This window comes from Phycodurus eques, chromosome 1 (genome assembly GCF_024500275.1).
Source record: "Phycodurus eques isolate BA_2022a chromosome 1, UOR_Pequ_1.1, whole genome shotgun sequence".
In the NCBI taxonomy this organism is placed as follows: Eukaryota; Metazoa; Chordata; class Actinopteri; order Syngnathiformes; family Syngnathidae; genus Phycodurus; species Phycodurus eques.
In genome coordinates, this window is record NC_084525.1 from 35,498,743 (window position 1) to 35,524,635 (window position 25,893).

The 25,893-nt window shown below is 42.1% G+C and overlaps 2 protein-coding genes across 6 annotated transcripts in view; one reads left to right on the top strand and one right to left on the bottom strand.

Moving 5' to 3' along the window:
- The window catches only part of LOC133409669 (protein kinase C and casein kinase substrate in neurons protein 1-like), a 46,004-nt gene extending 21,772 nt beyond the window's left edge, over positions 1 to 24,232 (bottom strand). The window contains exon 1 of one of the 2 annotated variants that reach the window (XM_061690015.1): positions 23,840 to 24,232. The gene's annotated coding sequence lies outside the window, so the exon portion shown is untranslated. Of the gene's footprint in view, positions 1 to 2,796; positions 3,001 to 23,839 lie in introns of those variants that run through there. The other variant, XM_061690005.1, reaches the window with a different exon arrangement.
- The window catches only part of smim29 (small integral membrane protein 29), a 29,940-nt gene continuing 5,548 nt past the window's right edge, over positions 1,502 to 25,893 (top strand). The window contains exons 1-3 of one of the 4 annotated variants that reach the window (XM_061690029.1): positions 1,502 to 1,618; positions 24,706 to 24,798; positions 25,279 to 25,556. In XM_061690029.1, the coding sequence (XP_061546013.1) occupies positions 25,452 to 25,556 (105 nt within the window). In that variant the 5' untranslated portion in view covers positions 1,502 to 1,618; positions 24,706 to 24,798; positions 25,279 to 25,451. The other 3 variants (XM_061690038.1, XM_061690047.1, XM_061690056.1) reach the window with 3 other exon arrangements.

Consider the following 25,893-nt stretch of genomic DNA (forward strand, 5'->3'; position numbering starts at 1 on the left):
TCGGCTGCCCGTTCCCCAGTCTGTACCACGTCTACCAGAAACGGAGAGCCACAGCCATCCTCAAGGACACCGCGCACCCTACAAAGCCCCTGTTCTCCATCCTACCTTCTGGCAAGCGCTGCAAGCATGCACCACTAGACTCCATAATAGTTTCTACCACAGAGCTGTGTTATTGCTGAAGTCCCCCTCACTGCACCCCTGATACACACTGACTTGGGAGGTCACACCTCAAGCTGAACATTTCCAACCGACATACATGAATACCAGTCACATATGTGAAATCTATATCAACACCGTACTACAACTCAGCAGATGACACTTTATTTTATCTATTTTATTCACTTTGTCATTGTCTTGTATTGTATTGTCCTACTCTTTTACTAATATGTTATATATCTCTTACATATATTGTATAGTTACGCTTGTCACAAAAAAACTCACAAACTCATACTCGCTGGGAATGCAAGTACACTGCAGAGACTCCGTTCATTGAACTCTCCTCACAAGTGAGCAGCGTAACACAACAGTCGTCTCTTTAGCATGCCATCCCTGTGCCGCACTCTTCAGGCATGACTAAAGGGCCAATACCTCACAGGCCTAGAGTCTAGTTCGCGACCTGATGGCGACTCAAGTCTCCGCTGGTTGTGGAGACGTCTCTGCGATGTCACCTGGAGACTAGCCGGGTCGCCAGGGAGTTACGGTGAATTAAAAGATGTCCCCAGTAGGTCCCTGAGATGTCATCGGAAGTAATTCTGTCCACAACTAAAGAGACGTCTCCATGAGATCTCTGCAAAATCTCAGGGACCTACTGGAGACCAAGGAGACTTAGCGGAGACATATGCGCTACTTCGGGCAAATTGGTTTCCAAGAACGTCGCTCGATGTTTCTGCGACATCTCTGTGACATTCCGGGCGAACTGGTCTCTGCGAGACGTTACCCTGGTGAGAGCACAAGCAATATTTTGGTCACCTGAGTCACAGCGACCTCTCCGCAAGTGACATAGGCCCTTAATTGATTTATGCTCAGTGCAGCTGTTACACTAATGTAGCACTTGGATGAGAAGGATTAAGTAATAGAAAGGCAACTGTTATTGTATTACAGTCTTGGATGCTATATTAGTGTACCAACAGCGCTAACCCAATACCCCACGCATCAAAATAACGATATAAATGATAAACGGTTATATTGTACGGTAGACATTTTTATATCACACTATGTATATCGTTATGTCGTACAGATGTACTTCCACCCCACAATGAGTCATGAGAGATGACTGTCTAGACCTTTTTTTCCTTATACATTAAATTTCATCCTTGTGAAACTGCAAGGTGATCACCAAGGTGTGAAGGATGAGGCGGGGGGCGGTGTGCAGGGGGTGGTGGGGGTGGGAGGTGTCCTTTTCTCTTTGTGACAACTCCCTCACCGCTTTGATTCAAGGGATTTGACCAAAATGTTATTATGGGAACACACACAATGCCTTTGTGACTTGTCCCAGTTTCACTAATTCGGCCAAATAGAATCTTTTAATAAATGCAGCAGTCAGTCTGCACAACTCACTATTTCATGGAACACCACAGTGCAACTGAAGCAATTTCACAGACAGCTATACAGTATCCAAGTAAGAGGCAGCTTTTGACTTTGGTTGCATCACTGCTTTATATTTGTTTTTGTGTGTGTATTTCTGTTCTGTTTCATTCACTGAAATATAAGAACGATTTGGCTATGAAACATGTATCATTGTACTTTGCTTATCCAGTGTATCACACCTTGATATTCAGTATATTAAAAAAAAGGGTCAAAAAGCTATATTAAGCAGGTGGGTAAATGTTAGTACTGTACATGTTACACAAACATGAAAATCCCTAGTTAGGTGAAGATACATTTGTGAAATTAAAAAGTTGAACTACTGGTACTTGTTTTACAATTTGCTCCACTGTTTTGAAACTGTTACCGTCCATATTTACTGAACACCAGATATTTATATCGACTTCGATAAGGAAAAAAATAAACATTGTGAGATTAGTCTAAAGCTCTCCACTGAGTTATTAATATACACTTGATTCATCTATGTGGAAAGTAGTAGTAGTAGTGGAAAAAAACATTGAAAATGTCTCAGAAAGGATTTGAAGAAAACGATAAACTGCAAGCCCAGAAACATTATTAATTAGTCATCTTGTCCTGTTATTACAAGATACCCTGAAGTACCGTGATAGTTAAGCAGTCATAATCATCACAAGGTGCTGGTCAAGCAGTTTGTCCATCAACTGAGCCATCCAATCAGCTTCTGCATTTGTGACGACAACACCCGGTGACGTTGAAGCCAGTTAAGCTTCTCTAGCCTGATGCCACAATCCCCTAACAAACCAAAGTGACGAGAAGCTAAAATTAACTCCCTAAAAAAAAAAATCATGTTCACCGTACATTTTGTGTGCATACAAATGTAAGTGGAGAGACAATAAGAGGACACTGAGCAGTCAGTCACAATGCACAATTTATAGACTGGTGACTCACAAGGCCGCAAAGCACAAAAACAATACATCCTACAGTACTGGGAGTGCCATGTGTCCCAAGGGATAGAGAAGAGAAAACAATAGTGGGAGGTGGTACTGTACTGTAATAAAATATGAAATCTCAACATTACATTCTCCAGGGCATTCACAGCTGAGGATGTTGCCACGGTTACTGTTTCTAATACTACTCCCAATTCATCACAATAATGTCGTATTCAAAGTATATTACAACTACAGCTGTGAATGTACTGTATGTAACTAAACATTGTTCTACATATTTACTTACCATCATTGCCGCCATTAAAAAAAACAGCAAAACACTCAAGATGATTTGTGATTGTGTCGTCCAAATGTATCCCAAACAATAAGAGCTCTGACAGGTTAAAACAAATGTTCACATTGACCTCTGTTGTTCAAGTGAACCCAGAAAGGAGAGTGCAACCCAACAAGCATTTCTCAGAGGCTGAGAGATAATCCTGTTGTGTGCCACTTGAATAGCTTTAGAGGGGGAGGGAGCTCGGAGGGAAGAAGCGCAAAGGAGTGGATGGGACAGAAATGCGAGGTTGAAATGCAAATTGGCAATGGCCACGCGACAACTCAGGCAGAACGTCAGCGCGGCCATGGAAACATCATTCGGAAATGATAGGAGTTATGTACTTTATGTCATGGAGCGGAAAAGACACACATATGCCTCTTGTGTTATTTTCTTGTCTATTTAATTATATGAATTACAATTTAGAAGATATAGCTGTCTCAACGTTTTGACGTTAAACACACCAAATTTAACAAGGGGTCAATAACACATAAGTAATGTTTGCACATCAGAAAAACTGTCCACGTGAGAATATAGGTGGTTCTCTATTTATGCTGGACTTCCGCTCCTACGGCGGCAAAGTGACAATGTATTCTTACGTTGCTTTAAACTAGTCGATTGCATTCCTTGAAAATGTTGTATGTTGGGAAAGTAAACCGAGGACCCCTGTGCTGTCATTTCTAAAGCCATTTTCCATTGAGACAAAAGGCTCAGCGCATACTCTGATTGAGTTGCTTCATACCAATTAAATTTGATGAGCTACTTCGGCTGCATTAGTATCACAAGATGATATATCAAGTTGTGGTTGCTTGCACACCTGCTGCAGCCCCACCCACCATGTCCTGGAAAGAGTTTCACACTTTTAAGTACCAGGGCCAATCTAATATAGCAAACATGAAATGTTGTCCATCAATCCACCCATCCATTTTCTAAGCCGCTTATTCTCACAAGGGTCGCGGGAATGAAATGTTGTGATTTGTTCAACTTCATGGAACCTAGTAATATCTGAGGTTCAGGTTTGCCCAAACGCTGGAAGTTGGTTTTGTAATCAGTATGTTCAGTACTCAGACACGATTGATGGAAGGAAAGGGCTGCCAAAATAATCATCCTATCCACCCACCGAGCCATCATCATGAATCCGTTAATTTGGTTTTCTTCATGAATGAGCTCACTATATAGTCCACTTTATAGAGCAACCCTGCATGGGGAGTAGGGAGCAGTGAATGAGTGAACAATTTCAGACACAGCTTTGGACTGCAAGCACAGAGAGACAATGTTAAGTAAATCCAGAAGTAAAAGGAACTCTTGCGCAGGTTGACATGTGCCTGACACATTTCAGTGTCCACATTGAGCCACTTGTAGTGCTCAACGGGAACCACAACAAACACATAAGCTTATTACAGTAAGAAGATTTCATAGAGATGAACTAACTTTACCCTGCTGCACATTAACCCTTTTGACTGGTTACACAAAACAGTAAATTAGAGTTCAGATGTAAAATGATAATATTACTTATGATGTGGCTAAAATTTGCACAGGTGACAAGCTGTTAGATTGCACTGCGTGGGTGGTGTTTGAAAGGCACGTGTCCATCGAGGGCTAAAACTGGACACACTAGGCGCGGGACAGAGGGAGGTCTTTCATTGAGACATGGGTTTAGGCAGCGTGACACAGGGTCGGCAGAGACAAACCAGGTGAGACAGCAGATTCCGGGTGGTGACAAGCAACAGAGATTGACATGGAGGTAGGGAGGGATGTGACATGAGGGGAGGCGAGGTGAAGGTGCGGGAATCCCAAGGAGCATGGTGAAGGTGGTCACACGGGTAGGAGAACCAAGATGAGTCGGCTCTCGGTTGTTGCCAGATTTCGCCATCATTAAGATAACCGTCAGTCGGACGATGAGCTACCGTGATTTATAGCGGCATTTATTTCCACCGAACATTAACATGTACAGAGCTACAGTTTAATCATGGAAAAAATGAAAAAGGGAAAGAGAAAATGCAGAAAGCACTGTCCCTAGTATCCGAACTGAGGATATTGTCATTGTCAAAAAGTAATGGGATGACAAAGAGTTTGCCGTTGGTCAACCACAATTTCAGTATGCATGGTAGGTTTTCACTTTAGACTAATAAAAAAAAATGTGTGATTTGTATTAGCAAAGCCTATTGAATTTTAAACGTTTTAACAAATTATCGATGTGGATGAGGTCTTGGAACAACTTCCAACAACAAATTCCTATCTCCTTAAAGGTTTCAGGTATTATTTTTACTTGTCAAAAAAGAAACCCTATTGGATTTTAATATTATCCACAGTGAGATGCAATGTGCATGTTTTCTTTTGGTTTTTTTGGGCAGTGCTCGAGACGAGGCGTAGCCATTTGAAGCCATGTGAGCAAACTACAGTATATAAACATAAAGTGCACTACTTTTGTCCGTATGAGTTAATGCTACAAAACCACAGAAATACAGCAGAGAAACAACAACAAAGACTAATAGGTTGCTCAACAATCTTGCCCGTTGATTTAGCCAAATGCAGCATGATATACCTGTATCTTATTTTTTTTCTGTATTTTTGTAGCCACCTTTGAGCTTTAATAAACATTGCAGCAGATTTTACTTTAGCTAATAATCCGTGTGGGACAGCGCACTCATCCAAAGTATCGAAAGGTAACACTGTTCTTTGTCGCTTTATCCGCTTGCGCCACAACAATGCTAATTGACTTAATTTGAACGGAAGTAGCTGTGTGACGGTTAAGGTACTCAGATTCAAGGACCTTAACATACGTCAAAAACTCGGACTTCGGTCATTTTTCATCGTTTTTATTAGACTTTACACCGATTTTATCAGGCTGATCCGCATCGGCCAATATTTAGCATTCTATGCTGATCGGCTTTAATGTCAGAATTCGCCGATCCGATCAATGACGTCATTGATCAGCTACACAAAAGACATTTACGCCGCGTCGCCGCGTGCACGGTATATTTTAATCCAAAAGCCAGTTTATTTTTTAGCCTTGTCGCGTGTCTTTTGACGTAGTATTGGAAATATCTGACGGCAAATAAAGTTATTTAAAAAAAATAATAATAATAATTTTCGGCGGTGTGGAACAGACAACACGTCTGAGACAGACAACACGTAATGCCCGGATCCAACTACAAGACAAATTTGCTCTTTCACGGTTGCACTGTCAGACTACTACAATAAAATCTTGTATTCCGATACCACCGCATCCCGTTTTTTTTACGATCATTGTAACCGTGGCGACGACAACAAGAGTGGAGCGCACCGACTGTATTATCAAAACAAAAGGGGGAAAAACGTATGTTGGTGGTCACCGGTGCTCAGGACATTAGAGGACGTTCGTTTAAGGCTTGCTTCAGGTATGTTCCCGTCCTTTTAATACGATACGGCTCGCAAGCAGGCAATAAAATGTTATGTAGCCTAGCAAGCTACTGCTAGTACTGATTGTTGTACGTAAACATGCCGCCGTTCTGTCGAATCATGCTCTAAAGGTTCGGTGTGGGTGAAGTAATTTACTTGAAAATAAAGTAATTTAATTCCAGTAAGTTAGCACCCATTGTTTCTGTCATGTAATGTTGGTTTGACATGACTGATTAGAATACACGATCTGACTATAGCAGTGATTTCCAACCTTTATGGAGCCAAGGAACATATTTTACAATTGAAAAATCTCACGGCACACCAACAAACAAAAATGTGACAAAAAGTGGATACATTAATTACTGTATTTACTTCCTGCCATCTAATTGAAGACCATTCATTTGTTCTGTCTGTCACTATGCCTCACTGGCATAAATAGTTGAACAAAGATACATTATTGATTGTAAATATAATTTTTTGAGCAATTAAGTACACAAGTATATACAGTAAATGAACAGGTCATTTAAATAGACACATTCCTCCATCTTGTGATCGGATGGGTGATTGTTTTTTTTTTAAACTCGCTGATCGGCCCCAAAAATCCTAATCGTGTAAAGCCGAGTTTTTATGGACACACAGTGAAGGTACTCTTGGTCTAATGTAGTATCATAGCAGAAAATTGGTTTCAGACAATTTAGACACACAAGATATGTAATCTGTTGTCCACCTAATAAGTTTATGTGACGTCTTGTCCATGGAAAATTACAGCGCATCATGAAGTAAATGAGGGCTGCACTCATAAATCCATCGATCTATGAGTGCAGGGATGTTGACAAACAGCATGGATGGTGAGCAGAGGTGGGTAGTAACACTACATTTACTCCATTCCATTTAGTCAAGTCACATTTTGGATAAATTGTACTTGTCAGAGTAGTTCGAATGCACCATGCGTTTTACGGTTACTTGAGTACTTACGTTAAGAAGAATAGATACTTTTACTCCATGACAATGATCCACATGCCGCTGGCTACTTTTATTTACCATTATTGCGGGCACGATCTATTTTAAGACTTCATCTTCCACTTCCACATAGGACGCTGTTGCGATAATTCAACGTGATCGCTAGTGTCATTTGACTTCAATTCACCAATCAGACGGCACAAGGCAGTCACATGACCGCACACAAAGCCTTTGTGGGCCAATCAAAATAACTTAATTTTGAGGAAAAAACGCCGCGTGAGTGCTTACTTTACAGACTCCGAAAAACAGCAGCTTTATGATGCCAAATAATGATTATGATGTAGTCTTGCGTCTGCCCAAACGTGGAAATTACAGCCCACTTGTAACTTGAGAAAACAGCTTGGGGTAAGTGGCAGATGTTTCTATTGTTGTTTTGGCAGTGTAGATGGCAACATTAGCCTTATTTTATTATCATAAATCACTGTAAAATGGGCGTCTTTTGGGGTGTGTGTCATGCTACAATCTTAAATCTCTCTCTCTCGCTCTGTCTCACATGCACCCGCACACACACGTAATCAATATGTCTGGTCAGCAAACAGCTTCTTCAATCAGTTATTTAAGTGACTAAATCAAATGTTTTTGTAGGACCCAATGCATGTGTTGTTGGTTTCTGGGCACTTAAAAATTGAAATGTCTGCAGGTGTGTGTGGACTCCCATATATTACTCATTTATTCTTTTTAACTTGATGTTCATACTCTGATTTATTTTTTAAATCAGAAGTTACTCACCAGTTACTCTTTACTTGAGTACTTTTTTACCCTCACTCAATTAAATATTCGGAGGACTACTTTTTACTTGAGTCATATTATTCTAAAGTGACAGTACTCTTACTTGAGTACAATATTTGGCTACTCTACCCACCTCTGACAGTGAGTTAGCTTTACTGCAGCATGCCTCCTAGACAGGATCCAAATGTGGTTTGACGTTTCAGAATCTGAGATGATGCAGCGCCTCTCTCACTTCCCATTCGATAAATTCTAGCCTATCAAACATAAAGAGAATACCTGAGCTGCCCCCTGCAAGCTAACACAGATACCATGTTTAGATTGTCAGCATGCAATAGCAAAATATCTGATGACGTTGCTTTCATTTAAAACCCTTTTTTTGCAGAGGAATAGAGGCCTCGTGTTGTGGTTCATGGCGTAAAACCAGAATAATATATAGGAAAGGGATGCCTGAGCTACCTTATCATGAATGCCTCCGGCAATGTTGCACCAGTCAAGATTCTGCATCATTCTTTGGCTTGTGAAGGATTTTCCCTCACGTCTTGTCCTCGTAAATGGGTAGTATTTTTTCTGTCTGAGTCAACTATAACAAATACTGAATGTCAGACACGTATTCACCGGTTTGTGAATAAATGGGTCCCTAATTGTTTATAAATAATATTCCTTACATCGGCGGCACGGTGGACGACTGGTTAGAGCGTCAGCCTCACAGTTCTGAGGACCGGGGTTCAATCCCCAGCCCCGCCTGTGTGGAGTTTGCATGTTCTCCCCGTGTCTGCATGGGTTTTCTCCGGGCACTCCGGTTTCCTCCCACATCTCAAAAACATGCATGAATTGGAGACTTTCAATTGCCCGTAGGTGTCACTGTGAGTGCGAATGGTTGTTTGTTTGTATGTGCCCTGCGATTGGCTGGCAACCAGTTCAGGGTGTACCCCGCCTCCTGCCCGATGATAGCTGGGATAGGCTCCAGCACGCCTGCGACCCTAGTGAGGAGAAGCGGCTCAGAAAATGGATGGATGGATGGATTCCTTATATCTTCAAAGGGATTTATCTTCAGCTGCTCCACAGAGAGGTCAAAGGTTATGCTAGGCAACAGGTTACATAGAGACATCGGGCCTCATTCACTAACCGTGTGTACGCACAGATTTGTACTTAAATTGTGCATACACACGTTTGAACGCATAAACCTGTGATTAATCAATATGTATGTATGTATATGTAATCCATCCATCCATTTTCTGTGCCGCTTCTCCTCACTGGGGTCGCGGGCGTGCTGGAGCCTATCCCAGCTATCATTGGCCAGGAGGCGGGGTACAACCTGAACTGGTTGCTAGCCAATCGCAGGGCACATATAAACAAAAAAACATTCGCACTTACATTCACACCTACGGGCAACTTAGTGTTGTAAATTAACCTACCATGCATGTTTTTGGGATGTGGGAGGAAACCGGAGAAAACCCACGCAGGTACGGGGAGAACATGCAAACTCCACACAGGCGGGGCCGGGGATTGAACCCTGGTCCTCAGAACTGTGAGGCAGACGCTCTAACAAGTCGTCCACCGTGCCTGTATAATGTAATAGTACATGTTTTTGTTCATACTCTACAAATAAATTTAGATGCTGACCTTGCGTACGGACGGATATCATCATTTCCTGTGCACTCACGTGCACACTGGCAGCCGGTCACCCGCACACCCCGCAGCCTCGTTCTTATAGCTTTTGGCTTCAGGAGATTTTCTCTAACTATTTGGGAATATCCACAGATTCTCTCCCATTTACGAAGTGTCCCTGAATGCACCTCGTGCATGTAAACATGAATGACGGCCGCACTGAATCGGTTGCCAAATATAGCCCTAATCGCCAGACAAGCTGGCTCATATATAGTGTGTTCTGACAGGTTTTATCCTGGAAGTCCTTAACAAAACCTGGGACTCTTGAATGAAAATTAACTTTTGCTTGATAACCATTATTTGATGACATAATGAGCGCATACTCAAAAACGTTCATGAGGTAGAAATGAACTTAAGTTCACGTTTGCCCAGAATTTGAAGTAGTTCATGAACTTCCGCTCATTGAACTTGTTCAGGTACAACACTGGTTATAGTAACACTATTATGATTAAGTCATGCTACCAATGCAGCAGCAGTGGTTAGCTAACTTTGGCTTGTCTAGAGTGCTAATGCTAGCTAAGTATTGCCAGCGCTACTTTGTTGAAGCTGGACAGATTTCTCTGTGACTATTTACAGTGGTTACGGAAAGTATTCAGACCCCCTTAAAATTTTCACTCTTTGTTAATTTGCAGCCATTTGCTAAAATCATTTAAGTTCATTCCCCCCCCCCCCCCCATGGATGTACACACAGCACCCCATATTGACAGGAAAAAAACTGAATTGTTGAAATGTTTGCAGATTTATTAAAAAAGAAAAACTGAAATATCACACAGCCATAAGGATTCAGACCCTTTGCTCAGTATTTAGTCGAAGCGCCCTTTTGAGCTAATACAGCCATGAGTCTTTTTGGGAATGATGCAACAAGTTTTTCACGCCTGGATTTGGGGATCCTCTGCCATTCCTCTTTGCAGATCCTTTCCAGTTGTCAGGTTGGATGGTGAACAGTGGTGGACAGCCATTTTCAGGTCTCACCAGAGATGCTCAATTGGGTTTAAGTCATGGCTCTGCCTGGGCCATTCAAGAACAGTCACGGAGTTGATAACCATTTCAAGGATGATCAGAAGAAATGGACAGCACTCAAGTTAAATATATGAGCATCACAGCAAAGGATCTGAATACTTATGGCTGTGTGATATTTCAGTTTTTCTTTTTTAATAAATCTGCAAAAATGTCAACAATTCCGATTTTTTTCCTGTCAATATGGGGTGCTGTGAGTATATTAATGAGAGAAAGAATGAACTTAAATGATTTTAGCAAATGGCTGCAATATAATAAAGAGTGAAAAATTTAATGAGGTCTGAATACTTTCCATACCCACTGTATCACAACTACACACTTTGATAATTGCATGCCACTATGAATTTGACAATAACGCTCATGTCAGTGAGGGACCCGGCTTTTGTCAGACTTGAGTGGGTTGGGGGAATTCGTGAAGTTAGGCTAAAAACTGCAAACTCTCCATTTAATGCTGCTCGGAGTACTTACCAATAATGTCTATCTATCTTCACTTTCTATAACTGATGTGTTGTTCTTTAACTGCAAAGTAGTTGAGACTTCATTTACAGTGGCTCTGCTGGCTCCAGCCAAGCAGCGCACACTATTTTACATCAACTGCTTTAAGACAAGCTTAATCAACAATCAAATCTCTCTCTCTCTCTCTCTCTCCTTCTCTCTCTCTCTCTCTCTCTCTCTATATATATATATATATATATATATAATATAATCTCTAATATGTAGAATTCCCCAATCCTTAGAACAAATACAACTCGTATCAAACAAAGGGAAAGCAAGAAAAAGGAACATGGTCATCAAATGATGTTAGTATGATTATAATATAAGCCTGTAACTGTCCATGGAGACAAGGCATGCATATACATGAAGATAGATGGACATAAAGGTATAATCGGCATCGAACATTCCCACCACCTTCCTCAACCACCCTTGTGTTACATCATCGATAGGCCGAACTATCCACTCACTATTGTATTGAGTTATGATTGCACCCGGCGTCCCTGCATGATGCTGCAGTGGTTATGTAACAATCAAGGCTTTTGCCACCAGCCTCCAAGTGACAGCATGGAGGAGGCGAGAGGCGGTGGGGGAGACAGCGTGGGGGGCAAATAGAGACAGGGAAACAGACTCAGTGTGATGGCGGCTGATGAAAGATTAAACTATGGAGAGACAGAGAAGTACATTGATGTTGACACAGGTGGATGTAGCTTGATAGAACATAGTTTGTGCATTCAAACATATCAGGTGTCTGCATTCTTTTCATTAAGCTGCCTATTGCTGCACTGACTTCTGATCTTGTGAATTCTAGTACACTGCTTGAAGGTGGCGATGCACATTTGAGAAGAGTGGAGTGTGTGGGAGGTGGACACATTACAGATTAGTTCACTAACTAAAAATTAATGTACAAATCTCCCCATTTTTTGTATCCACCAATATGAATACAAAATGACCTTTCAAATTTTGTTCCATTATGACTTTTGTTTGGTTGTCTTGAAGAATTGTTTTTTAATTCAAATGTTGCATAAATCAGTAATTCAATTTAAAAGTCACAGGGAATGCACATTGTCCTCATCCTTGTTTTTACAAATTATGTTAGAGGAATGGGCGGCACGATGGACGACTGGTTTTAGATTGTTTTTTTAAATTGCCCGTAGGTGTCACTGTGAGTGCGAATGGTTGTTTGTTTGTATGTGCCCTGCGATTGGCTGGCAACCAGTTGAGGGTGTACCCCGCCTCCTGCCCGATGACAGCTGGGATAGGCTCCAGCACGCCCGCGACCCTAGTGAGGAGAAGCGGCTCAGAAAATGGATGGATGGATGTTAGAGGGATGGATTAGCCCTGCTATTAATTGGCGACCAGTCTAGGGTGTAGCCCACCTCTCACCCAAAGTCTGGTAATGAAAATGAAAACAAGCAGTACGAAAAATTGATGGATGAGGTGGAATTACTTGTGTACCAAATGGAAATGTCACATTTCATGAATATAGTTAAAAAGATGTGAATTAATAACAGTGAAACGCTTCCCGATGTGCACATTTGTATCCCTAATCAAAATGCTGCTAACAAGTACAGACAAAATTAGAAACAAATGACACAAGTATTGACCTTAATTGCTGATCTTAATGCAAAAAAACATTGTTCCAACTGAAACACAACCTAATTGATGCTTCACAGATACACAATTATTTAACCTTCTGGGCATCTTGATCCAGTCCAAACTCAGTGTATCATACTTTCCCGCTTCTCCTGTGATTTCATCCTCTGGAGCCACTTTTTAGCATCTGTCACTTAAAGATCTGCTTGAGCTTATGACTCATCCAGTCCACCAATGAGGCAGGAGTTTCACGTGAGAGGGCAACAGCTTAACCTGACACAAGAAGAACTCTAACCTATGCATATCAGATGTAGGAAAATAAGCGAGATCTCCATATTGCAAGTTGGCACATCAGTTATGTAGTCTTGATGACATGTAACCATTACAGACAAGATCTCACAAACTACTTTGACGTGTCCTTTCTCGCAAATGTTTTTTTTATTTTTTCAGCTTTTCTGTGTACAACGTAGGTTTGTGACATTACATGAGTTTGTAGCCAATTGTCACACACTTAATCATGTGGTTCAAACAAAAACTGAATTCTTTAAAAAAAAAAAATCTCCTTTTAAAGGAACAACATGGATTATTCAACAAGGGGTGGAGGGGAAATTTTCAAAACGTAATACTACGTTATCATTCTTCAAACAGTTTTGACTACATGTTTGTATTGCTCCCTGTGTTTCTTCCAAGCATCATGTCAAAACCTTTCAACCAGCACACGGGAATATTTGGGACGAGAACGTACCTTCTCAACTAGTAATAAAACAGGTTCCCATTAACTGAGGAGAGTAATGTCTGTTGCCGATCTCCTGTGGATACAAAAGTAATGTCAAATCAACCGAACATGAACCCTTTCAAATCTTATTTAATGGACACTGTAACATCTTCTATTCCTTTCGGCTTGTCCCGTTAGGGGTTGCCCCAACGTGTCATCCTTATCCATTTAAGCCTATCGCCTTCATCCTCCTGCATCCTCCTCTCGAACACCAACTGCCATCATGTCTTCCCTCACGACATCCATCAACCTTGTCTTTGGTCTTCCTCTAGCTCTCTTGCCTGGCAGCTCCATCCTCGTCACCCTACCAATATACTCTCTATCTCTCCTCTGGACTTGTCCAAACCATCAAAGTCTGCTCTCTCTAACTTTGTCTCCAAAACATCAAACATTGGCCGTCTTTCTGATGAGCTCATTTCTAATCCTATCCAACCTGGTCACTCCTAGAAAGCACCTCAGCATCTTCATTTCTGCCACCTCCAGCTCTGCTTCCTGTTGTCTCTTCAGTGCCGCTGTCTCTAATCCGTACATCATGGCTGGCCTCACCACTGTTTTATGAACTTTGCCCTTCATCCTAGCAGAGACTCTTCTGTCACATAACACAACCTGCTTGGACCAGTTTCTTCACTTCCTTACCACACTCACCATTGCTCTGGACTGTTGACCCCAAGTATTTAAAGTCCTCCACCCTTGCTATCTCTTTTCCCTGTAGCCTCACTCTTCCCCCTCCAACCCCTCTCATTCATGCACATATATTCTGTTTTACTTCGACTAATCTTCATTCCTCTCGTTTCCAGTGCATGCCTCCACCTTTCTAACCATTCCTCCACCCGTTTCCTCCTTTCACTGCAGATCACAATGTCATCTGCGAACTTCATGGTCCATGGGGATTCCAGTCTAACCACATGTCAGCCTATCCATCACCACTGCAAACTTTTCCTCAGACATCTTCTCACCCGCTAGAATTATGTTGAACAAGTTGGTCAAAAACTCTACAGTCACCTCTCCTAGATGCTTCCATACCTCCACAGGAATGTCATCAGAATCAGAATCAGAATCATCTTTATTTGCCAAGTATGTCCAAAACACACAAGGAATTTGTCTCCGGTAGTCAGGACCAACTGCCTTTCAATCTTTCATCCTCTTTAATGCCTTTCTAACTTCCCCCTTACTAATCCTTGCCACTTCTTGGTCCGCCATACTTGCCTCTTCTACACTTTCTTCTCTCTCATTTTCCTCATTCATCAACTCCTCAAAGTATTCTTACCATCTATCCAGACTACTGGCATTTCCATCTCTATCCTTGATTACCTTAACCTGCTGCACATCCTTCCCATCTCTATCCCTCTGTCTGGCCAACCTGTATAGATCTTTCTCTCCTTCTTTATTGTCCAGCCTGGCATACATGTCATCATATGTCGCTTGTTTGGCCTTTGCCACCTCTACCTTTGCCCCACGTTGCATCTCAATGTATTCCTTTCGCCTCTCCTCGATCCTCTCAGTGTCCCACTTCTTCTGAGCTAACCTTTTTCCTTGTATGATTTCCTGTACTGTGAGGTTCCACCACCAAGTCTCCTTCTCTCCTTTCCTGCCAGAAGACAGACCAAGTGCTCTGCTGCCTGCCACTCTGATCACCTTGGCTGCAGTGGTCCTGTCTTCAGAAGCTCCTCCTGTCCACCAAGAGCCTGTCTCACCTCTTCCCGAAAAGCTGCACAACACTTGTCCTGTGTCAGCTTTCACCACATGGTTCTCTCCTCTGCCTTTGTCTTCTTAATCGTCCCCCCCACCACCAGAGTCATCTTACACACCACCATCCTATGCTGTCAAACCACACTCTCCCCTACCACTACCTTACAGTCAGTAACCTCCTTCAAATTCCATCGTCTGCACAAGATGTAATCCACCTGCGTGCTTCTACCTCCTTGTAGGTCACCCAATGTTCCTGTCTCTTCTGGAAGAAAGTGTTCACTACGGCCATTTCCATCCTTTTGGCAAAGTCTACCACATTCTGTCCCTCCATGTTTCTTTCCTGGATGCCAAACTTACTCATCACTTCTTCATCAACCCTGTTTCCTTTACCAACATGTCCATTACAATCTGCACCAATCAAGACTCTCTCTCTGTCTGGGATGCTCAAAACTACTTCATCAAGCTCCTTCCAGAATTTCTCTTTCACTTCTCGGTCACATCTCAGCACTCTATTTTTCAAACAAACAAATAACATTGCTGATAGATTGAACTGGATAGTTTATGCGTGGGCAATCTATTTCGTAAAATTGTAGAGATGTCTTCTTTTGCATGCTATTTATGTTATATATTTCAATTTCCAATATCCACTATCCATCCATCCATTTTCTGAGCCGCTTCTCCTCACTAGGGTCGCGGGCGTGCTGGAGCCTATCCCAGCTATCATCGGGCAGGAGGCGGGGTACACCCTGAACTGGTTGCCAGCCAATCGCAGGGCACATACAAACAAACAACCATTCACACTCACATTCACACCTACGGGGAATTTAGAGTTGTCAATTAACCTACCATGCATGTTTTTTGGGATGTGGGAGGAAACCGGAGTGCCCGGAGAAAACCCACGCAGGCACGGGGAGAACATGCAAACTCCACACAGGCGGGGCCGGGGATTGAACCCCGCTCCTCAGAACTGTGAGGCAGACGCTGTAACTGGTCGCCCACCGTGCCGCCCAATATCCACTATTGCTAGTGAAATGACAGAAGTGTCCCCATTGTGGGACTAATAAAGGTTATCTTATATAACTAATATTTATTATTAATAATAATATAATATTAATATATAACCTGACCTCGTTTTCAAATGACGTCTCCAGCAGTGACGTACTATAATTTATTTCCGGTTCAAGAGGCGTATTGTGAGGCAGTGAATTATTTTTCATTTATACCTGTATCTCCAGACGTGTATTAATTGGCTTGTTATTTTTTTTGTTCAAACTTGGTTACTCTCTGCTATAACGTGATTCCAGCCATACCTATGTGACAAGTGAAGTGTATAACCCAATCACTTATTTCGGTGTTTTGCGACTTCATGACACGATAGCTTAGCAATTAGCATCATGCTTTTCCATCTTTGCCTACCCACTCCTCGGCCTCCATGATGACGTAAACGATACAAAGAAGCATGGTAAGAAGTGTAGCTTGTTCGCTACCAATGGTGGCGATAATTTAGTGACTTACAATGCGTTGACACCAGACGCAAAGAGAGCATTCGCCTCCACGGCTTGTAAGGTGGGACGGGCGGTCGCGTAATAAAATAGTGTCCCACCAAGCAGCTTTTTTTCTCTATTAACTACTAACCGGTGATGTTGGACGCTGGATTTTTTTCTTCCCCAATATCCGTAAAAATCGTGTTACGGCCGTAACAAGTCAGCGTTAAGTGATGTCCTTAACAAAATAACGTTCTGTAACATTTACCAGCTCTGGTGAAGAATGACATACAGTATTATGGGTCTGTTAAGAAACAATTTGAGGAAACCACATGGTTTGTATATACAGTGAAAGACAAAATGAGCTCTTGACAAGTTGCCAATTAGAAAAGATTACACCATGTATTCTTTTTCAGAAGGTAAAATGTGTATTTAATCAGGAATAAAGAATCCTGTTTTTTTTTTTTTTAAATTACAGGTATCCAAATTGTAGTCCCTCATTCAGGCCACTTTGGCAAACATATCCACCTTTAAATCACACTAAAGTATAACTCTTAAAGTAGCAATGTGACAAGAATTTCCAAAACTGACAAGTCTGTCAGACTGCTGTGCGTGGTTTGAATGGCCACTTCAACCTGAGTACAACGCATCAATAATATTGAAAATTGGATGATGACTTTGCAGAGAAATTGAGCTTTTTATGTCAGAAAAAAAGTGTTTTTTTTGGAAAAGGTTTTTGTTATATCGGCTATATAAAATCTGGTAAGAAAAAACACCTTCAAATTAGAGTAAAGCAGTATAACGCGATTATTTCTCAACACATCTCCTTGACGTTTTCATTTAGTCTGCTACTTGGGGAACCCCTTCTCCAATTGGCTGCCAAGTTTCAGTTAAAAATATCCAGCAATCACTCATACGAGCCAAAATTCCAAAGGGGTTTTCTCCAAGTAAACTAGTCAAAATTAATTTCAAACGGCGTCGCATGCCCAAAAACTGGACTTAAATAGCATAAATGGTGGCTGGGGCATCTGATTCGGATGCCTCCCGGACGGTGAGGTGTTCCGGGCACGTCCCACCGGGAAGAGACCCCGGGGACGACCCAGGACACGCTGGAGAGACTACATCCTTCGGCTGGCCTGGGAACGCCTCGGGATCCCCCCGGAAGAGCTGGATGAAGTGGCTGGGGAGAGGGAAGTCTGGGCGTCCCTACTAAAGCTACTGCCCCCGCGACCCGACCTCGGATAAGCGGTAGAAAATGGATGGATGGATGGATGGATGGATGGATGGGACATTATTCGTGAGAAGAGCATTGTGGGCAGTAGAATCGGTCATTTACTTCCGTCATCAATTGTTTTTTTGTAAATTTATTTTTTATGGAGGATCTTTAGAGGCGTCTGATGTTCTCATTCCATGTTCCATGGGGTCGGGAGGGGGGTAAATTCCAATAAGATGGTGGACACTTGTCACATTGCTACTAAAGCAAGTTAATACTTTCTGTATTATAAAAACTCAAACATCAATTGAGTTTCACATCAATTTTCAAACGTGGACTGTAACATTATCATCACTGATACATTTTACAACTCTTCTACTTGGCAAACACATACACTCAATCCTCATCTGCTTTTCAGTTGTATAACTTTGAGTCATACATATTTTACTTTTACATGGTTGGGAATAAGGCTGGGCGATATAGACAATATTTCATATCGCGATATTCATGCCAGATATCTCGATAATGATGCGATACGATATCACTATGGATTCAGTGAAAACTGCAATTTATTTATTTTTTTGATAAAAAGCAAAATATAAATTCAAAAGGATGTGGAAAGTGCAGTTTTTTAAATTAGAACATAGTGATAGTCATCAACATTAACAACGTCAGCAATAAATAAAAAGATAACTCAACTAACATTGTACTGCAACTCAGCTTTAACGATAACAATTTTATGCTACAACAGAAGCAGGTGTTTGTTATGCATGTGGGTGTGTGTTAACTGCATCAATGTCTGTACTGTACCAATTTACGCATGCATGCGTGGCAAGAAGCATTTCGTAGCTTTACAGTCCTAAAGATTCTTTGCCAGGAACACCAGTTTGTTTATCATGTCTGGCTTTAGACAGGACCGCTCACAACTAACAATGTTGCCTGATATACTGAAAATTCTCTCTGATGGAGAGCTGGTGGCCTCCACGCACAAGTACTTTCTTGCCATGTTACTCAGTAGAGGAACGTTGATTTTGTGTGTTCTCCAGCACAGAAGGGGTTCGTTTGCATTGTTAATTGTGGAGGACTGCATATAGACATTCAGTTCTGCTTCCATGGCAACAATGGGATCTATTGGTACTGTGACATTGGCAGTGGACCCCTCAAAGAAGCTTGCGAAAGACTTCTTTGCCTTCTTGGTGGTGGGGGTGAAAATTCTTCCACTTTTGTGCACTCAGCAGAATTCTAGAAAGCAGTGAAAAAAGAAATAAATATTATTAGGTTTTTCTTTAAATATTATACAGAAGTCTGGTAACATAATAATGATAATCTCTGTATCAAACCATTACTAAATTGTAAGATAATACATTTATATACAATGAACTGTTTTCATTTAATCCATTCCAACCTTTAGAGTGAACTTGCGTTCCATTGCCTTCATCTCTAACACCAGTCTAGCTTTTATGATGGGGATGTTGTGAACACTAACGTACTGTGCCCTGTATCTTGGATCTAAGAAGCATGCCACATCCAGGAGCTCTTGTGTGTCTCGATCTTCATATTTACTATTCGTGTACTCCCAACATTTGACACTCAGTTATGAGTCCATGGACTGGAAGGTTGAGGCGCTTCTGGGCTTGCTCAAGTGCCACTCTCTTCTTCCAGATGTGTGAGAAGTGGCACACCAACTTTTTGCACACACCTGTTGCATGGCTGATCTGGTTGTCACCTCTCACTGCATTATCTAGAGAAATAGATGTACAATATAAGACATAAATATATTAGAACACAGATAAATAACCAAATAAAAGCAGATTTCTTTTTTCATCTCACACTCTCTTGCTTTCTCACACACACACACACACACACACATACACACACACACATAAGATAGAGATGTGTCATACACACATAAGATAGAGATGTGTCACACACCCACCCATTTCTCTTTCTTCTCTACAGTTATTGAAATAAACACAGCAAAACGTACCTATCTCGAGGTGTAGCCTGTGTCCAAAGTACTGAAGTCCAGCCATTCACCTCCAACGCCTTGATCATGTTGGATGCATTATCGGTGGTCACGCAAACCTGTTGGTCCTCCTTCAAATCCCACTCCGCTAATGAACCTCTCATCTCATGAGCTATATTCGCTCCAGTATGATCCCCGGGGGAAAAGGACGTATGTAGACATCGGGTCTTGAGTTTGAAGTTCGTATTTATAAAATGGACTGATAGACTGATGTACGGTTCAGTTGTCCGGCTCGACCACTAGTCCGTGGATGTGGCAACATAATCTATTTCATGGAGCTCGGATTCAACATTCATTTTACTTTCGTTGCAAAGTTTTGGAATCGCCACTCGATTAAAATGTGACCAGGATGGTATTTTCTAACGTTTGTCCAGCGTGTGAAGCATTTTCTGCAAGCCCACTTTTGTGACTCTGTACACGGGTATCATGTCTTTTGCTATGTGGTAAGCTATAGCATCTGTAATGTCTGGTGCCTGGTGGACGTTGACTCATATGGCGTAACTCTACTGAACGCATCCGCAATCGAACTTTGTTTGGGCATCACTTGGGATGCCCGAGAAGTTGCCACATTTATTCTCATTGCGCTACACTCCTCATTTAGTACGCGGTGATGTTGTTTCAAATGGTGAAACATGTTCATTGTGCTACCTTGCGTCGTAACAATTTTCTTCAAGCAAGTCCTGCACAAAACCTCGCTCTGCTGTAAATCCTCTTTTCTAAATCCAAAATACCTCCAAATAACTGAAGATGACTTGTTCTTGCCTACTAAATCTACCAAGCAGATACTCCACCGAGCTTACTTGCCGCACTCATCTTTTCTTTTTACAAAAAATTATTTTTACTTTTCCTGGAGCGGGCGTATGGTTTGTGTGTGCCTGGCCCGCCCGCCATCAGATGATTGTCATTGGCTGGCTTTAGCTGTCGATCAACGCAAAACTCTAAAGGGCGTATGTGGTTGGTTGGCCTGTACATGCAGCGCGAGCGTGGAAAGTACACACGGTTGGTGTGATACCGTTTTAATTTAGATAAAGATATGATAACGATATATCGCCCAGCTCTCGTTGGGTAGCACCTTTGAGAGATGGGGTAACATTTTGCAAATTGTGACAACATCAGGAAGGACATTGAGTCCAAGAAGTAGTATCAGCATCCTTTTACATGCTCCTATCTTGTCTTTATTGCATTCCTAATGAATGCTGATGATACTATAATGAGTTCAGTGGCTTCTGTCTGTTGTTGTATTTTCTGCATTTCTATGCGGCTAATGAGGACATCTACGTAGCCATATTCTGAAGATAAGGGAGAGTAAATGATAAATGGACGGGGCGACTTTCACACAGAACCGCAATGAAGCTGACTCATCTCGAGATATGAGCAACAACTGCGAGCCACATCTACTGATTCTGGCACAACGCATGTTGAAATGCCGAGCCACTTCATTCTGCAGGTATTATTCATGTAAGGATCCTAATATTACCACAGGAATGCCATTCGGTGTAGAAAAACCAACAAAAATTGTCAACCATTTTGCAGCTTAGTGACAAACAAGGAATTGAATCTCAAATATCCAACTGCACAAAATTAGTCTCTTAAGATTCTTTCCATAGTTGGACAGTAAGAAATAAAGCAAACAATTCCTGCACATCAACAAAAAAGCATGATAAGCAAATTCACGTGCAACTTTGTTTATCTGACAAGCATTTGGAGTGAAAGCATAGCTGATGCAAAGTATACTCAATGTGATTCTCTCCACTGCCCCCACCAAGGATAGTCTTCCCCCATGTGTGCTCTCTGTTTGTTTGTTCGTCACCCCTTTTCTCACACCCTGTCAGACACTGTTATCTCCACCTCTAACAGTCGAACTGCACTCACCAACTCTTTATATCGCAGGGGATTTGGGGATGTAAAATGAAAATAAAAAACTATTTCTCACTTTGTCCTCTATGGCCTGCACAAATGATGTGACAACAACATAAAGGTCACGATGAAGCACTATGTTGCTCCAGGTGACATCATCAATCCACCTTTCAAGAGTTCTCCCAAGATTAAAAAAAGCAACTAAAATACAGTAACTTCAAACACTCCTGCTAATCCATCCGTTATTATGGTCAGAAAAGAAATCCGAGAAGGTGGGGATTAAAACACTAAAACAAACAAGTTAGCTAGCACCAGAGTGGCACCCATGTGTGAGCTTCACTGATCTGCTGTAGGAGCAATTAAAATTGTTACGTGAATGCTATGAGATAAATGCAAAGATCAAATCTGTGGTGATAAATGACTTCTTCAATAACCTGCCTGACATGTAAACAACATCCAGACAGTAGCTGTGGAGATAGATAGATGACAAGTACTTAATCATTCTTCCCCTGCAATAAAATGGAATTAACCTCCCTGATGGTATGACCGTGGTCTTGTCTTTCTTGGGGGCACCTTGGCTCTTGGCAGACACCCACCCAGGCAAATGGAGCATTCAGAACGTCGGACAGGTCCGGAGTAATTGACCTGTCCGTCATCTGTTGCGTCCCCCTTTGAAAAACGACTGATCTCGTTTGAAAACAACACACACAAGTGCCCTTAAGGGTGGTATATGCTTCTTGTGAGGAGACTGTGTCGATCAGGGGTGTCAAACTCATTTTTGTCACGGGCCACATCGCAGTTATGACTTCCCTCGGAGGGACGTTACAACTGTGGACCCATATAAATGAAAGATTACCTCATATACTGTAATTACAGTATACACAACACATTGATGAATTACCAGTTTTGAAATCAGAAGCCTATAAATACATGGTTTTCAACGATTATATTTCTTTTCAAAGGGGGATTGGTTTAAAAAAAATGCTTGCAAATATCTCAAATGTATTACACCAGAACACAAATAACGATTTTGATTTGCTTTCACGGGCCACATAAAACGATGTGGCGGACTGGATCTGGCCCCCGGGCCACGAGTTTGACATCTTGGTGTATATGATGTAGGGCTCGGATGGTGTTATTTGTGAGCTGCAGCATTTCCTGCGGACAAAATGTTAACCAGCCAGCCCCTAAAACAGACCATGTGTCACACCTTCCGCCTCATATAACAAACGCGTAAATGTGGCTGCAGAGTGATGTTTCAATCAGTTGTATGCATTGGTGCATTTGAGACGATTTAAAAGACCACATACAGGATGTGCCTCTGCTCCTGCTCGTTGGCCATGCAGAGAGGCAAAAAAGAAAAACAATGACGCGAGAGATGGCTCCTCGCTGAGCTGGCAAGCAATTACATAACGCCACAGAGGAGCGCTGTCATTTATATTCCTGTCCTCTACACATAGAAATCCACCCAAAAAACTTAACACGTAGTGAATATACACTACTATTAAACAGCTATTGTTATGATTGTCGTTTCATTCACAGTTTCTCCCCATATGGTGCCTGGAAAGGAGAAGAAATTGAATACAAATGTCCTTCCGTTCTAGACATGGCCACCATCTCTATTTACTACAACAACATGGCAATAGCCTTTGAGGACGCCAGCTGACCCTATGTTTTTTTTGCAGAAAAAATACATTGATTCGCCATTGCAGTTTGCCCACGAGCACATCACTTAAAATAAATACATTTTAAAAAGGATTGCCTTTAATTACAAAGTAGATGATATCAACGGTCTGCGCGCTAAAACAATTTAACTCCCTTACGAGCAACAAAAAGCCGACACGACGCAAGGTGCTTCTCTTGAAAACAACGCCGTTTACAATGAAGCATGCATAATTTAGAGGCTACAGCATTGCCAATGAAAGTGCATTATGGCCGCAGCGCGGCGGTGAAGGGATAACGTTGGCAAATGATGTGATGAGATTCCTCTCCCCAAGCTTCAGCCTTGCGGAAGGATGCTGTTTTATTGCGGACCAAAAAGAGCGCAAAAGGATGGCTCGCTGGCTTACCAGATAAACGCAGCTTGCCGAGGTGCACCGAGTCAAGCCTAGCCGTGTCTGGAAATGAATCAGTATTTCCCCTTGCGGTGACAGAAGGTGACCCTGCGTCCTCCGCAAGACTCTGCAGCCTGATCACGATGCACGCAGCAAGACCCGAGCTCCGCAGCACAGGCGCGACGCGGGAGAATGGCCCCGCGCTTTCTTTACAATGGACCACACAAATTGGCTGCAAGAGGGGGCTGACGCAACTAATTTATATTAGTAGTGTTGTTATTGTTATTATTATTATTATCTCTGTTTCTTTTTTGGTAAATTCAATTTCCAATGATAATCGTTGTTTTAAAGGAGGCATCTGCGAGTGCGACTGAGTCCGTTTTAGATAAATAGCAATTTTATGTGAACATAGAGTGGCTTTTTCCACACTTGGGTAAAGGGGGAGTTTCAAGCATGGGGAGAGCCCCAAATACGACTTCTACTTTCATAACCAATCACTGAACAGATAGGAAGACGGGGGCGTCACCTATGTCCTTGACAATCACGTCCACATGGCACACACCGCATGGGGTGGTCTGTGGGTGGGGATGGGGTCTATGGATTTATTTGACGAGCCCTCTCACTGGAAGCATGTATGGTGCGCAAATGCTGCACGTGCACACGTTACATGGATCCACCGATTACTAGGCAACGAAGGGAATCAAAATCGACCAAAAAAGTGACTTTGCTCAGCAAATGTGTTTGTGTCTCCTACCTCGTACAATGGTAGATCGATTATCATGCAAATGAATGTTAAAATACAAGATATCAGCAATGTTTGACCTGTAGTAAGTAGTGGACTCCCATTGTCAACTCCTCCTGCATGTTGTCTTATTTTGAAGGAGGAAACATCACTGTTGCCGTCGCTGCTACTGCTAGCTTGCAAAAGATAAGCTGCGGAAGCAACGCAAACAAATTGACGTGATTCACGGAAGGTGAGTGAGAATTCAAATCGTTCTCCTTCCAAAAGGAACGACGCGCCGAGTGTACCCAGTGAGAAATGAACAGTAGCTTTACGGAGGTGGCTAGCCTGCGGGGGTTTACTGGCTGAAATTTTAAAAAAAATGTTTTTTTGTTAGGCGTTAGCTGCAGCTAAGTTAGCTCGAAGCTAATGGATTTGGATGCGCGACAGTGTGGGGCGCTTTTCAAGCCGGAAGTGCGTTGTACACACAAGCGTCCTTCCTAAATCGTGCTGCGTTGAGGGCAAGTCAAGCAGGTAGCCGCACTGAGTATCCCTGCAGCGAGGACGTCGCATGTTCGTTTTTGGGAGAAAGATTGGAATTTAAAATCCATGTCATCTTATTTCTTTTGCAATCAATCCCAAGTGTATGTATTTGTTTCGTTCTGTTCTTATGTTATTAAAATGTAGTGACATGAACTGTGTGCTGATAAATGGCCTGTGTGGTTTGTCCCAGGTAGGAGCAGTGATATCATGTGGGAGTCACATGAATGAAAAGGATGAGGCCTGATCAACAAGGGAGCATCTTGAGGAGAGAGCCCACTGCACACTGTGTGTCCCTGGGTGGGGGTTTGCTGTAAAGGTCCTGCATAAGCAGCCCCCTGTAGACCCTTGCTCTGATTGTATGCAATGAATAGTACCACTCCGTCCCCCACCATTAATGGGGACGTGGCGGTCGGCTATGTGTTGGTGCCGTTCTTCCTCATCACCATCATTGGAATAGCTGTAGCGGTGGTAAGTTCGCAGATGACTTCCAGTAAAAACCCTACCGACCTAACAACCACCCAACCAACGGTTCTCAAATGTAGTGACACCTAAAAATATACTTAGCTCTCCAGGTACCACCATCATGGCCATAATTAAAATACAATCGTGTTAAATCAAAAACAAAACAGGCTTTAGTCCTAAAAAGTATATTTAATGTTACTGTTAGCCACAGTAACGTTATGCACAGTTTAAACAATAAGACTTAGCTTAAATATAGGGAAAACATCTTAAATAATACTTAATTAACCTTTATTAGTAGTTTTAAATTAATCTACCTAAATCAATGTTTAAAAACAAACCGCTC